General features: G+C 38.0%; 1 protein-coding gene across 1 annotated transcript in view; it reads left to right on the top strand.

Annotated features, from left to right (window-relative positions):
- Positions 1 to 12116: 12116 nt before the first annotated feature.
- PDE7B (phosphodiesterase 7B) overlaps positions 12117 to 15323 on the top strand; it is a 462623-nt gene continuing 459416 nt past the window's right edge. The window contains exon 1 of the mRNA XM_020987127.2: positions 12117 to 12679. Coding sequence (XP_020842786.1) covers positions 12659 to 12679 — 21 coding nt within the window. The 5' untranslated portion in view covers positions 12117 to 12658. The remainder of the gene's footprint in view (positions 12680 to 15323) is intronic.

The raw sequence follows: 15323 nt of genomic DNA, 5'->3' as shown, positions 1-15323 counted from the left end.
CAAGCTCCTTTGCCTTATGGAATATCATGTTCTATGCCCTCTACAAGCTGCAAAGTCCTGTGTAATCCTGACTGTGGTTCCATGATATTTAAATTTTTCTTTCTGGCTGCTTGCAGCACCTTCTCTTTCATCTGGTAATTTTGGAATTTTGCTATTATATTCTTGGTTGTCAATTTGGGATCTCTTTCAGGTGGTGATCGGTGGATTCTTTCTATGGTTATTTTCCCTTCTGGTTCTAGGACTTCTGGGCAGTTTTCCTTTATGATTTCCTGAAAGATACTGTCCAGGCTCTTTTTTCATCATGATTTTCAGGTAGTCCAATAATTTTTAAATTGTCTCTCCTGAGTCGATTTTCCAGGTCGGTTGTTTTACTGATGAGGTATTTTACATTTTCATCTATTTTTTCATTTTTTTGTTTCTGTTTGACTGATTCTTGCTCTCTCATAGAGACATTAGTTTCCATTTGTCCAAATTCTAGTTTTTAACAGATTGTTTTCTTCTGTTAGTTTTTGTACTTCCTTCTTCAATTGGCCAATTGTGTTTTTTAGGGACTTGTTTTCTTCAGTGTATTTTTTTTCCAATTGGCCAATTGTATTTTTGAAGGACTCTTCTACCTCTCTCATTTGACTATTAAAATCCTTCTTGAGCTCTTCTAAGAAGGCTTTTTGGGCTTCAGACCAGTTCATATTCCCTTTTGTTGTTGCAGATGTGGGTTTGTTGACAATGTTGTCCTCTTCAGAATTTCTGTCTTGATCTTCACTCTTCTCATAATATGAATCTATGGTACATTTCTTTTTACTCATGGTGTTTCTTTATTCCCTGGCCTTTAAAGAGATTGAGCTCTCCTGCTGGGGAACAGAGGGTACTGACCCAAGCTTCTTGTGTTGGGAGCCTAGGTCTTGGTCACTGGCTTTGTGTGCTGGGGCCTCTTATGCTGGCAATTGGAGGCTGTAGGTTTCTGGCAGCTTACCTTGTGTTGGGCTGGAATCAGCAAGGCTGGAACTTTCAGGCAATTCTAGGTTGCCTGCTTTTCCTTTCCTTTAGCTTTCTTCAGCTCCTTTTAGATGGGTGCTGCAGGGTGTTTATCTGCCTGGGGCCCCTTGCAGTGTTGTCTCCCTCTTTTCTTCTAATACACCGGGAGATTCCTTTGCAGTGGAGTGCCAAGGCTCCTGGTGCTTTTCTGAGCTGGTTTCCACCGGTTCCCCCTGCCCTCACTGAGGCACTCGGAGGTCCAGGTGTTGGTGTTTGCCTGCTCTGCCACCTGGGCTTCAGGATTTCTTCACAATTGGAGGCTTCAGGGCTCCTACAGCTCACCTAGTGTTGGGTTGGAATCAGCAAGGCCCGGCTTTAGGAAGCCTTTAGGTTGTTTTCTTCACCTCCTTTCAGATGAATGCTGTACTTACTGCTGGGGCCCCTTGTAGTTCTGCCTCCCTTATTTTTGCTGAGGCACTGGGAGACCCGTTTGCTGGGCTGCTGCACTGCTGCTCCTCGTCTTTCTTCTAGTTCAGGTGTTCCAAGGTTTTTTTTTTCTGGGGTAATATTTTCTGGGTTTTCAGAGGTTGATAGGGGAGAATGAGAGCAACTACCTTTTCACTCCACCATCTTGGCTCCTGGAAGCAGATCCTTATTTCCAATTCTTGACTCCCACAAAAAAAAAAAAGAGAGAGATGCTATAGATATTTATGTGCAAATAGGTCCTTTTCCTTTTTATGAATATCTTTGAGATAGACCTAGCAGTGGCATTGCTAGGTCAAAGGGTGTACACAGTTTTCCCACATCCCCTTGAACATCCAACATTTTCCTTTTTAGTCATATTAGCCAATCTGATAGGTGTGAGGTGGTACCTCAGAGTTGTTTTAATTTGGAATTCTCTAATCATTAGTGATTTAGAGCATTTTTATATGACTATAGATAGCTCTGATTTGTCTGAAAACTGTCTGTTCATATCCTTTGACCATTTACCAGTTGGAGAATGACTTGTATTTTTATAAATTTGACTCAGTTCTCTAAATATTTAAGAAATGAAGCCTTTATCAGAAATATTTGTTGCAAAAAATTTCCCCCAGTTTTCTGCTTTCCTTATAATTTTGGTTGCATTGGTTTTGTTCTAACAAATTACCTTTTGTTTATTTTGTACATAGTTATTAATAACTAGAATTTTTTAGGCTTTCAGGTTTGCAAAGTGCTTGATATATATTACTTCATTTGATCCTCACAACAATACTATGACTAGTTGCTATTACATATAAGAAAACTGAAGCAGCCCAGCTGTCACATAAATTTTAGTATTTGTGGCAGGATTTAAACTCAGGTCTTCCTGATTCCAAGCCCTTTCTACTGGGCCTCTCATTTGTAGATTTGTACATGTTCTCTTCCTTGATCGAAAGTAAACTTATTGAGAGCAGACACTGCATTTTTGTCTTTTTTTTTTAATCAATGTCTAACACAGTTCTGGGAACATAATAGGTCCTTGAGAAATGTTTGTTTATTAATGGTTAATGCAAACATCTAGGTTAAACCGTGATTTAGTCTTCAGTATGGAGAGCCAAACAAGTGCATATAGATGTCTGGGGGGATAGCTATGCAATCACATACTTTTTTCAAGGAACAGTGTGCTCCAGGGTATTATCCTGCCCTAGGAGAGGAAGGAGCAATAAGGTCCCAGAGATTTCAGTGGTTGAAGGTACCAATGGAATATCTTGGAGTTCTGAGAAGAAACTTCGAGATTCAGGAATCTAAGTTGAATGAAGTGAAGCAGCAGTAGCAAAATGATGGAAGACTCAGTAAAGGAGTTTCTAGACTAAATGTCCTAGATCTAACAAAGCAGTACCTGGAGTAAGTGGAAGCTAAGTTATATGCTGGGCTTTGATATGGAAAAGCAAAGCAGCCTGAGTGCTTATGTAGGAGCCTTCTCCTCTGGTTTTGGAGACCTAAATATAAGCCAGATTCTAATGTTCTCAGGAGAAATCCTAAGTGGAAACAATACCAGATGAAAAATGAAATTTAAGGAAAATGCTCCCAAGATTGAATCCAGTCTTCATGGGTTACATGAATTGTTGGTCCACATATGTAATAAACATGATCTTTTTGTCATCCCTTGTCTTTTTAGTTCAATCACTCAATCATCAAGCATTTATTAAATACTTACTATGTTCCAGGTATTATGCTAAGCAGTAGAGACACAAAGAAAAAAATACTAAAAAGTCCCTGCCCTCAAGAAGCTTACATGCTAATAGGGGAAAAAACTTATACTTAACCCAGCTGTTACCTTAGGTGTTTGACTTGTATTTTATGCCTTTTTTTTTCCCTCCAGCAAAGTCCTTGGTTAGAAGCATCTGATCCCCAGCATATAAAAATAAACTTTGAGAGTTTTTGCTTGTTTGGGGAGGAAAGCTGAAATTTTATCATATTTACTAAAAGAAAAAAAGTGGGTTTTTTCACTTATCTTTTCATATTTTATTGATAAATTCAACAAACATTTCTTAAATGTCTGTTATGTGTGAGACAATGTTCTAGGCCCTGGAGACAGAAATAAAAGTTAAAAAGTCCCAGCCCTCAAGGGCTTATATCTAACAAAGTGATACAGTATACAAACAGATAAGTAAATACAAAATAATTTGAGAAAGGAGAGAATAGAAACAAGGCTTCCTGTGGGAACTGATCTATGAATGTAACCCCATACAAAATGACTTCAGTGTCATTGATGGGGGGCAATATAGAAATATTTAAATGTCTCTTAATTTTTTAAACTACTTGTAGGCCTTTTCACAAATGTATCCTTAAATGCATTTGGGATGATTTTGCTTAGCTCTTTTGCCATACTTTCTGCAAACCTGCTTTTCTCTACAGGGCTTATCACAGTTTTATAAGATACTATTCAATTTTAGATTACTTTCCCCATAAAAGATTTTTAAAATTATCACTATTTGGCAAGGTTGGGAGGAGACATTTGCTGCATAAAGTGGTCTCTAAGTTCTTTTGGCTTCCTCAATGCAACAACTGATTTATACCAGAGAAACCTCCAAAGTAATGGTAAGTCTATGATAATCTCTGTTCTTTTATCCATTTTGCATTTTTGATGTCAACAATTTGGAGATATTCTATAACAGATTGGAGTTGTCTAAAATTTGCATCATGTTTTCTTTTATTTTTTCTTTTTAACTTTTATTTGATATTAATTTTGATATTTGCTCTAACACAGCTGTCTTGTAAACAATCAACGATAGTCTGATTGTAGATGGCTGATTCAGAAATAACTATCATATTGGTAATCATTCTGTTAAAAAAAATTGTCATTTTCATTTTTATCATGTTATTTGGTGCTCAACATGTCTTGTGCCTTCTTACTCCTTGAAGACAGAATTTATGATACATGCACGTGTATCTCTGATCTCTCTCATTTGTTCCTTCTGAACCAGATGGCTAAAGCATTTCATGCCCTGATAGAATAAAAGTACTCCAAAGCATAAGGTGTAGGACATCAAAACTCAGCTATGGACTTGATGGTGATTTATATGGTAATTATGCTACAACTTTAAAAGTGAGATGATAGCCATGTTTAATATTGGTGATGTTTTTTGGTTGATTCATTTCATTCAGTTTAAAGTTTCCTTGGTTTCTCTCATCGCTCTTCTTTATATGCATGATTTTTTCATCCCAACTTTTCCATGTATGTTCTTTGGAGCTAAAAAAAAAAAAGAATCTGGAGAATAATTTTTGAAGAGAACCATGACCATGAATCTAATTGAATTACTGAACCACAAATGTGTAGAAGGCAAAATTAACTGAATTTTGAGACTTTCTCCCAGAAATATTCAGCAACTGATGATGGAAGTTATTCCATGATAATAATTATCGAGCAAGAAATGTTGAAAAGTCAGTGGACTTTAGGATTCTAGAGTAGTAGCTAATAAAACATTAAAATGTCAAAAGTGAATGATGGATTCAAGGCTGGACATTGAGGTAAGTGAATCAAGAATGAAGAAAGGGAGTTGAACTGGAAGAATGGGATAGTTTAAAGAACTAAACATCATGATAAGAATTTCAGACAAAAATGGGAAAAATAATGGCAAAGACAAGAAATTTTTATGAAAAATATACTATGCAACCTCTATAAATGAGTACTCTTTCTAAACATGTAAATGAAAACTCATTCTATATAACTCTTTTTTATGTCATCCTATAAATTCATAGGGTCATCAGATCACAGATGGAAAGGAACTTCAAGGCCTTCAAGTCCAAACCCCCTACTTTACACACACACACACACACACACACACCACACACACACACACACACACACACACACACACACACACCTGTGTCTAATGGTAGCCATTTTAGGACCAAGGGTAGGGAGGGAAGGAAAACAAAAGGAAAAAAGAAATGTCTATGATCACTTTATTATAGATTTCAAAGGATTAGCAAGTTGTACTAACAGATTTACAGTTTCACGTGTAATCTCTTTTTTTTTTTATTATACTGTGTTATGGAATGCTGGTTTTATTCCATAAATTTAAAATAAAATAAATAAACTTTTAAACTCCAGCTGAAGTAGGCTTTGTATATAATGTACTCCTTGATGGAGCCTAATAAATTGATATAAATGTCATGTGTTAAATTCTATAAGAATGGGAATGAGAGACAGACAGACAGACAGACAGACAGAGACAGAGAATAGTGCTACTATAGTACATAGCAGCCTTGCTTCAGCATTTGTGTCTTGGGGCCACTTCAACTTTTGGAGATCCAAACCACATTGTAAAAGAGGGTTAAGACTACTAGCTAAACAGTCAGCTACTCACATGGTGTGATTTGAAATATTCCAGAAGGTGCTCCAAATATTTCCATCCATTCACCAAATCATTTCAAATTGCAACTGTAGAAGTATAAGTCTTATGGGATAAGGCGTCATGTGTCTGGGAGTTCTCTACTCAAATGAGATAGACCCTAAAATAGGGGATATTTAAGTATTATCAGCTATTAAACATAACATGATAAAGCTAGAGTTACAAGGGACCTCTGAAGCTAACTAGTCCAACCCCTCATTTTACAGATGAGGAAACTGGGGACTGGGGAAAATGATTTGCCCAAAGTCAGAGGGGTAATAAGCATCAGAGGTAGGCTTTGAATGAGGTCCTCTGACTCCAGAATCATTGCTCTCTCTACCATACCACAACATTGCCTCCAGAGGCCTACTGGGAAACCACATTAATTGGGGAGGTGGCTACTCTGAGTTCTTGAACTCTATGGCAATCAAGCACAAGCTTTGGCAGGTGCTACTAGGTTGGAAAAGCTCTGAGCACAGACCTGGTATCTGACTGGTATGTGGCCAGAACTAGATAAAAACAAAGAGGCTCATCACCAGTAGATTGTCCACTATGAAATGCATTTATAAAATGAAAAGAAATCCCAAATGGTTTCCAATCCTGTGTATCATCCTTCCATTTCTTTAATTATGACCAAAAAAATATAGAAAAGGGGAAGAAGCCTCTAAAGGTCATAGTTTTTGGCTTTGTAAACACTGAGTTGTCAATATACTCTAAATATGAGTCCCTTGCCCAATAAACTATTAGTTAATATGCTTCTGAGGGAAAAAATTAGCATTCTTGCTATAAATAAAACTAGAAGATATGATGTAGTTACATCTAAATGGAGGTATGTCACATAGTCTTTTTGTATGAAAAAAAAAGGATTTAGCAAAATTGTTTCTGTCATGTGCCCAGAAGCGATAAGGAAGTCTCATTTCACCTTCTTGTGTTCTTTTTTTTTTATTCCTGTGTTCTTGATGAACAAAAGCAAAACAAACAACCGAAACCTTTAGGAAAATAACTACAAGTTATTCATTAGTAGAAAATTCTACGAAGACTTTGACAATGTCCTCCAAAATAAGTCACCTTATACCTTGATACTTAGTGACTTCTGTTGGAAGGTAGGTACAGAAGATGTCAATGGAAAAATATGTTAGAAATCATTCATTCAGATTAGCAAAAGATATCAAAAGATTACAAACTACTCATAAGCCACATTTGTATGTAAGAAGAGATAGCTGGGCATGATGGTGCAGGTACAATCTCTGTTACTAGGGGAGGTTGAAACTGTTAATGAGATTGAGTTTAAGAGATCTGAGTTCCATAAGGCTAAAATTGATTGGATATCCATACTAAATCCAGCACAAATATGGCAAGTCCCTGAGGGAAGAGGGTCATCAGGTACCATGAGGTAGTCATCTAGGTAGAGAAAATTGAGCAGGTTAATGCTTCCATGTTGATCAGTATTGTGATTAGACCTGTGAGTGGCCTCCATGAGAGAAGAGAAGAAGAAGAAGAAGAAGAAGAAGAAGAAGAAGAAGAAGAAGAAAAGAAAAAAGAAGAAGAAGAAGAAGAGGAAGAGGAGGAGGAGGAGGAGGAGGAGGAGGAGGAGAGGCAGAAGTTTAGAATACTACCCCCCAAAATGAAACAATCCATTATTAGAATCAGCCAAATATGTGCAATCAGAATTGTAAGTACAGAAGTCATAATACCAAATTAGAACAAAAAACAATACAGATGAGAAGCAGACACTAAGTTACCACAGTTCCAACATGATTTATTCAAACAAACCGTTAACGTCAAAAATGGGAGTTGGATAAAACCAAAGATGTTGGTACAGATTATGACCATTTCTTGCAATTTAACTGATATAAAGCAATGGCTGCAATGAAGGCAAAAGAATCCAGAAATCACCTCATTCAGGAATCACTCAATCTCCTTGCCAAGCTGGGAGACATGAAAGCTAAAAGCAAGAGTGGTTTAGAACACAAAATGGAGCACAGTGGTGGAAAGATTATAAGTAGTACTAGCTCATGAAACAGCAAAAAGGAGTGGAAGGGAAAATGAATCTACTGAAAATTTAGCGTAAATCTGTACTAAACCAGATCACACCAAGAACATTTTTAATTGGAACTGAAAGGGCACAAAAAAAGTATGAATAGGGTAGATTTGCTAGTGTTTCTATAGTTTTCAATGGGGAAGCTGAAATGCATCTTAAGAAGCTGAAACCAAGAAGAGAAGATAGAAAAGACTAAATTCACACTACAGAAATCTGTGATGGTGACAACAAAATTTTGAAACTTTGAGGAATCAATTTTCCAGATATTTTGTAGATGAAAAATATTGAATAACTGGAAAAAATACATATAGCATGATAAACCCCTACAAAATAAAAGATGATCAAGAAGATAGTAGTGACTATCAATTCATTGGCCTATTTCTTACCTCTATAAAATTTTGTAAGAATAATCTACATACATCATAGAAGCTTTGTTTGGTAAAAATATGAGAAGGGAATACATAGGTAGCTTTCTATAGTAGACTGAGTCTGTACAGTCAGACATTCAACCGAAAGGAATAGAGAAGATCTCACTGAAATTATTTTTTCTTCCAGAAAGTACTTGACTCAGTAGAGGAAAACTAATCTTAAAGGATTTCTTCCATCATTAGCTGTCTAATGTATATGTTAAGATGATATGAGATTCTTTTGATAGATGCCTACAAGGATTGTTTAATAATCCTCTGATCAACAGCATCAAGAGAAGCACAGAACAAGGGACACATCCTTGCCAAAAGTGTCTTCCATTGTTATTGAAGATATCCCACACAGCCCAAATAAATGCAGGAGGGTTTCTCTGTAAATGGTAATGTCTTGGGGATGCTCTTGTTCATTAATGACAGTGAGAAGAAGAGTGGCTCTATAGAAAAAGTGGTAGGTTTGAAGTCAGGGAATCTCAGTGGAAATCTCATCTCTGTCACTTTGGGCAAATCACTTAACCTGCCTGGGCCTAACTTTGCTCATTTACAAAATGAGAGAACTGAACTGGATGATTTCTAAGGTCAATTCCAGCTATGATCCTGCTACAATGCCATAAATCCTCCTTAATACAAATGTTGCCAGTCAGAAGTGATTGGCCCAACAGTCCACTTAGAAGAAAAAATAAATTGATGAAGTATGCCTGTTGGTCAATCTATGGCATACAACTGATTGGGTAGCTACTCCTTGAGCCCATTAAGACATATACTTTAGATAGGCATTACAGATGAACAATAAGCAAAGCCCAGAATTATCATGCATGAGGAGGAAGAAATAGGCTAGGTTGCATGTGAGAAACCATACAATCCTTTCAACAATTTCAAGTTGCTCACTGCCACAAAACTCCATATTTTTAATGCCAATATTCCCTCTGTGATACTGTAATGGATGTGAATAACGGAACATCACAACCTCTAAAGAATCAAAATTACAGGTGATTGAAAGGGTGTCGAAGAGACATATGGCAGGCATAAATAGACTGTTGAATATTTCCAATAATAACTTAGAGGTGAGTGATGTAAGGGACATAACCCATAAAATGCATCATCAAGAAAAAAGGTGGGCCAGTCATGTACTGAGAAGGATGAAAAACAGATGGGTAGTCCAAAACTGCTCTGGTACTGGGGGTGGGGTGGGGGTGGGGAGCAGTGTTTAAAAAGCTAGAAGAAAAGCTTTATGTTGTCCTCTATGGAAGATTTGTGAAAGGACCTGGACAAGAATCTGAAGGATGAGAAAAATCAGATGTGTTGCAATCTACGTCATAGGAAGAAATACCCATATAGATGGAGTTGAGGCTGGAGGTATCAGCCGTTAACATTTTAGCAAAGATCTGCTTTTCACACAGTTAGTTGTTATGGTAAAGGAAGAAAGCAGGACCCCAAAGAAATGGGGTATGAGACAGGGAAATTTTGATGACTGCAAAGTTTACAGATGTTTGGCTGTTAGCATTCTGCCCTTTACAAGCAGATAGACCTGGGGTGGAATACCATAACTGAGGCTCCTAGGAAGCCAAAGCACCAGACACTTGAATGCCATAGAGGGGAAAATGTGTCAAAAGGGAATTCAATGATCATCTCAGTTTTCCCTGATTAGGAATCAAAACCTTAGCCATTGCGCTATGGCAGTAGCAACAATGCTTTGAGCACATTTTAAAAGTAGGTAGACATCTGAATAATTGGGGGCACCTATTATCCTAGAAACTAACAAGTTACAGCAAGAAATGTAATTTTCTCCTTCATTTCTAGTCCATCATTAAAGAAAAGGACTGTTGAATTAGAAAAGGAAGAAAATGTCCTAAGAGTGGTGGCTTCCAAGATGTATGTGTTATGAAGAAGGAACTGAGGAGAAGAAGGAGACCTGAAGAGAGGATTATATACCTGTTGTGGAATATTATCATGTAGCTAATAAAATAAAAGTAATAGGATAATTGGGGAAATTGATAATATGTTCCAAATAACAAAAGTCACCTTGCTGGTATAATGCTGTTTTTGTTGTTCAGTCCTTCAGTTGTGACAGATTCTTCTTGACCCCATGGACCATAGCGTACCAGGCCTTTCTATCCTCCACTATCTCTCAGGCACAAAAGTTACCGTCCATCCCAAGGCATGAGTGAGAGACAGAAAAGACAGAAGGACCAGAAGCTAAAAATATGCTGTGTATCATATTTTCCCTCTAGGTAATATGGATCCTCAGCTGATTTACACAATTCATAGATTTTTGGAATTGGAAAGCAACTCAAAGCTCATCTAGCCCAATTTCCTCATTTTACAGTTAAGAAAATTTAACCCAAAGAAGTGAAGTGACTTTCCTAAAGTCATACAGCTTATACATAGCAAAAACAGATTTAAATCCAGAGATTCTTACTACAAACCCAACACTCTTTTCACTGCACCATGCTGACTTCATGGTAAGAAAAGTTAATTGTATACATGCTGTGTGTGTATGTGTGTATGTGTGTGTGTTTGGTCTGGACCTATGATTGCATTTAGTGTGAAGAACTCCCACTGAAGAATACTACCTCTACCAACATACATATCTGACTATCCAGCAACTTAGTCTTATCAGAATTGCCTGGGTTCGCAGAGAGGTTCAATAACTTGCTCAAAGTCACAAAGCCAGAAGAATCAGAGGTAGGGCTTGAACCCGTCTTCTTGCCTCTGAAGTTTTCTCCCTGCCTGCCAGGGGGTTTCTCTCGTAAAAAATCCCTTTATTTAGAAAAGAGAACAGGGGAAGGTGAAGTTGCTCATGAAATAAGCAGCAATAGTGAAGTGTCTATGTCTAGATGCATATCCATTTAATAAATATAAACTAGGATGCTATTTCTTTTAGGGTTTTTAAATTGTTACTTTGACCCCCGTCTTAGTCTGTACCTCAAAGGTACCTAAAAGGTAGATAGATACATAGATGGATGGCTAGATGATATATTTCTGTAACTATTTTGTATCTGTATCTATATCATATAGACATATATATTTCTGTATGTTTATATTTCTGTTTCTGCTTATCTCTATATCTATTTTCTGTCTCTATGTACATATATACATTATATATGTATATTTCTGTTTCTGCCTATTTGCCTATCTCTGTCTTTTTTTCTGTCTCTGTGTATGTGTGTATATGTGTATATCTATAACCATCTCCTTCTGTATATATATATATATATATATATATATATTGTGTGTGTGTATATATATGTATGTACCTATATTTTTATTTCTGCCTATTTGCTTGTCTGTCTGCCTTTTTCTGTCTCTTTACATGTATGTATGTATATATATATATGTGTGTGTGTATATCTGTAACTATCTCTCTATATTTCTGTTTCTGCCTATTTGCCTGTCTCTCTCTGTATCTTTGTTTCTATTCCTTTTTGCCTATAGCTGTCTGCCTTTTTCTGTCTTTGCATATGCATGTATGTATATGTGTATATCTATAACTTTCTCTATATATACATACATTTATTATCTGTATTTCTTTCTTCTTTTTGCTATTTGCCTATCTCTGAGTTTTTCTGTCTCTATGTATGTATGTATGTATGTATGTATGTATGTATGTATGTATGTATGGTTTAAACCTGAACTTGTCAAAGGCTTCCTGGGCTCCTTGATGTGTGAGGGATCCTGACTAATCACTGTCCCAAATTCTTCCCATAGTACAGTACTTTAAAATTAATAGCACATGCCGAGGAAAAACTAAACCCTTTGACGTCACTCCTGAAATGAGGAAACATAAACAGTAAAGGCTCCACTCCAGTAAAAGCTACCAGTGCTGAAGCGGATTGGGTCTGATTTTCCTTGCCTGTGGCAACTGACAGCAGCAACTCCCAGATTAGCAGGGCCTTCTGCTCCAGAACCCGAAGCTGGCCAGGCAGCAGCCCTGCAGCCCGGCAGCCCGGCAGCCCAGTAGCGGCGGCAGCAGCAGCAGCAGCAACAGCAGCAGCAACAGCAGCAGCCAGACTGCACCAAGGCTCACCCTCCCAACCCAGCACTCACTCGCCTGGGAGAAAAGTAGACTCTGAGACAGAGAGAGGAGTGACAGAGAGAGACGAGAGGGAGAAACCCCGCTCTCTGCTCCTCCTTACCCCCTCCCCTGCTCCTTCCCATCTCGTGCGTGTGCGCGCGGGCTTTTGGTTGGCTTGTTGGTTTCTTTTCTCTTTTTCCTTCTTCTCTCCCCTTCCCTTTTTTTAAACCTTAATTATATTCCTAATCCTGGATGAAGTTGCTGGATCCGGCAGCACAAGTCTTCATGAACGAGCAGCACCGCTCAGAGATTTCACGGCATTCAAAGGTCACAGAGCTGCCACTATGGTTAAATGTCTTGTTTAATGGTTGAGGTACGTACAGCCACTGCAGGCGGCATTCTTGATGCGTGTTTGTTTGTTTTTGAAAGAGTCACAGAACTGGGGCTGGAAGGGGTGTGGGGGGGTGCATTTTTATTTTAAGTGTATACACACACACACACACACACACACACTCACTCACTCACACACTTTCTGCCTGTGATTGTTACTACAGCAACAAGCTTTTGAATTTCCTTCTTTTCCCCCCTCAATGCAAACTGACTGAACATTTTCACTTGCCCCTGAATTAACCCTTTCAGGGCGATTTTTGGCCAAGTGAGAGAGTGGGTCAAGAGAGATGCTGGCAGCAGCCCTACGCACCCTCTCGGGGAAAACGGGTGACTTCCCTCCTGGAAGGTCCTCCTGCCATCATCAGTCCTCTCTTTCAAAGGCAAAAACTGAAACCCTGGAGTTGAGTTGTTTGCTTTGCTGGGGGGGTAGAGCTCGGGGAGGGAAGGAGTAGAGGCGGTGGTGGGGGAGGCTCACAACAGGAGGGAATGGGGAAATAAGAGGTGTCCCCCCCATTGACTGGGGTTTTCATTGCAGCCATAAGCTTAAAATAAATTTGAACGTAAAGAAGGGGATGGGGGCTCTAAGATTGAGAACAAACCAATCTTCAAAAAGTGTGTCAGAATAATTAACCTTATGTCAGATTTCCCTTCGTCACCTTGTTGCATTTTCAATATGTTTTGAATAGAGAAGTCAAAAGGCAAGATCCAATCTTTTTCATGCATGACAAATGGTTTATTTATTAAAAAAAAAAAAGAAATAGAAAAAGCAGCTTCCTTTCTCATACCACAAATTTGCAAATAGTCCTTTCCTACAATAGTTGGAGACAGAGTAGGAAATTGAATTAGGGACTGAAATGATTGAGCCGGTCGGCTTTTTAATGACATATAGATCCAATCCATCATGTGGTCTGGCCTGAATGACTATTGCAGTGTTACAGTAAACATCTCTGTATAGGACAGAGAGTACATACATACAAGTATAATAAACACAGTAAATACTGCAGGAATCTGGGATGATTGCTAACTCAGGATTAAAATCATTGGTTTCAGTGGCACAGTATTAATATGTGTTGAGGGAGACACTGTTGCTAGGGACTTTGCTTTAAAAAAAAAAACCTATCCTAATATTAAATCCTTCTAGTGAAATTCAAGTAATGCATGGTAAATATGTATCAGCTAAGTGATGGTAATCTTTAGGGAGTGATCCTCCCCCCACTACCCAGTTATGCAATAATTCAAAACTATTTGAATATGTTACTATGCTTGCAAAATAGCACTTGTTTTATTTATTTGTTTGTTTATTTCTTTATTTAGTTGGTTTCCATTCTGAACTTCATAGAACAGAAGCCTTTAAAATCAGGTCATGTAAGCAGCAAAACCAGGCAGGGTACGGCTCACTCAGTGAATTGCAAAGGGTTAAAAAAAAAATTAAGTGCACTAGACTCTAATGTACTAAGTTAAGGACTGCAAAAATATTAGCTCTGAAATGCAGAGGATGTGCTGTGAATGGACAATTGCTATTCTGCAGTGCCTAGTGGGAAAACAAGGACTTTGTGTATTGCAAATGCATAACTACAGCTCCTCCATTTCCTCTGCTCTATCTTTCACTCCTGTCTAGTGAAACAAAGAAGCCTGTCAGTAATAAGTCTTCACTGGCATCTTCTCTGATAAATTGCAGCATCTTTTTGGGTCGAGTAGTAGCTCAGTTGGGTCTTATTAGCTGCTGCTTCCTTACCTTAAAGGTCCCTTATCAGGGTTTTTCTTTTACTTTTGGGAAGCTGGTAACTGTTTGATTTCAGAGTATACTCACTCAGTTGAACCACGGGAGGCAAAAATCAGTGGTGAATTAGTGGAGACACCTTAACCATGTCTACACACACAAATTCATGTTCCTGTCGGTGAGGGGGGAAAAAATTCCAAACTGAGAAAAGCATAGACGTTAACCTTTGCCTGTGTGTGCTAAGGGCCAGGATGGTGGGGGTGCAGGGGAGAGGGGAGGGATTATATAAAACAGATTAGGCAATAATTTATAGATTGAAAATAGCGAAATATATTTGCCTCATCAGGCATTTTCAAATACCTTGATTTATTTGCTTATTTTAGTGATAAGACCAGCCTGAATCACCTCTAGCATTGCATGCCTAAGTAACTTCCCATAGACACTATATACAATGCAGTACAATGACCAAGTTCTGTCATTTCATTCAGAAGCAGATCTGCCTCTGAAAAATGTTGAAAGTAAATTGACCAAGTTTGCTTTCAGTGGGAACATTCCATTTAGCAAAGCCTGCCTGACTGCTAATTAATCTGCCAAAGTCTGAATTAGGTGTGAGCCAGGTTCAAGTCAAAGCAGACTACTTGTTACAGAACTATGGGACATAGGGTTGGAAGGAAACTAGCCACGGAGATGGTCCACTCAAGATTTTACTTAAACCATAGTTAGATAAAAGAGATTAACAAAATTAAGTATTAGTGTGATATTCAGAATGCTAAAACTGTTGCTGCTAATAGGTAGGTTAGGTAATAAAGTACATGCCTCTGATCTCTGTGATGTATCTTAGAGAATAGAAATTTGTATCCAAAGAGTCATCTTATTAATACCAATACTTCTCTCATATTCCAACAGA

Source organism: Phascolarctos cinereus, unplaced genomic scaffold (genome assembly GCF_003287225.1).
Source record: "Phascolarctos cinereus isolate Bilbo 61053 unplaced genomic scaffold, phaCin_HiC Scaffold_5;HRSCAF=322, whole genome shotgun sequence".
NCBI classification, from domain to species: domain Eukaryota; kingdom Metazoa; phylum Chordata; class Mammalia; order Diprotodontia; family Phascolarctidae; genus Phascolarctos; species Phascolarctos cinereus.
The sequence above is the reverse complement of the archived record's forward strand: the minus strand, read 5'-3'. Positions and strand labels throughout refer to the sequence as shown.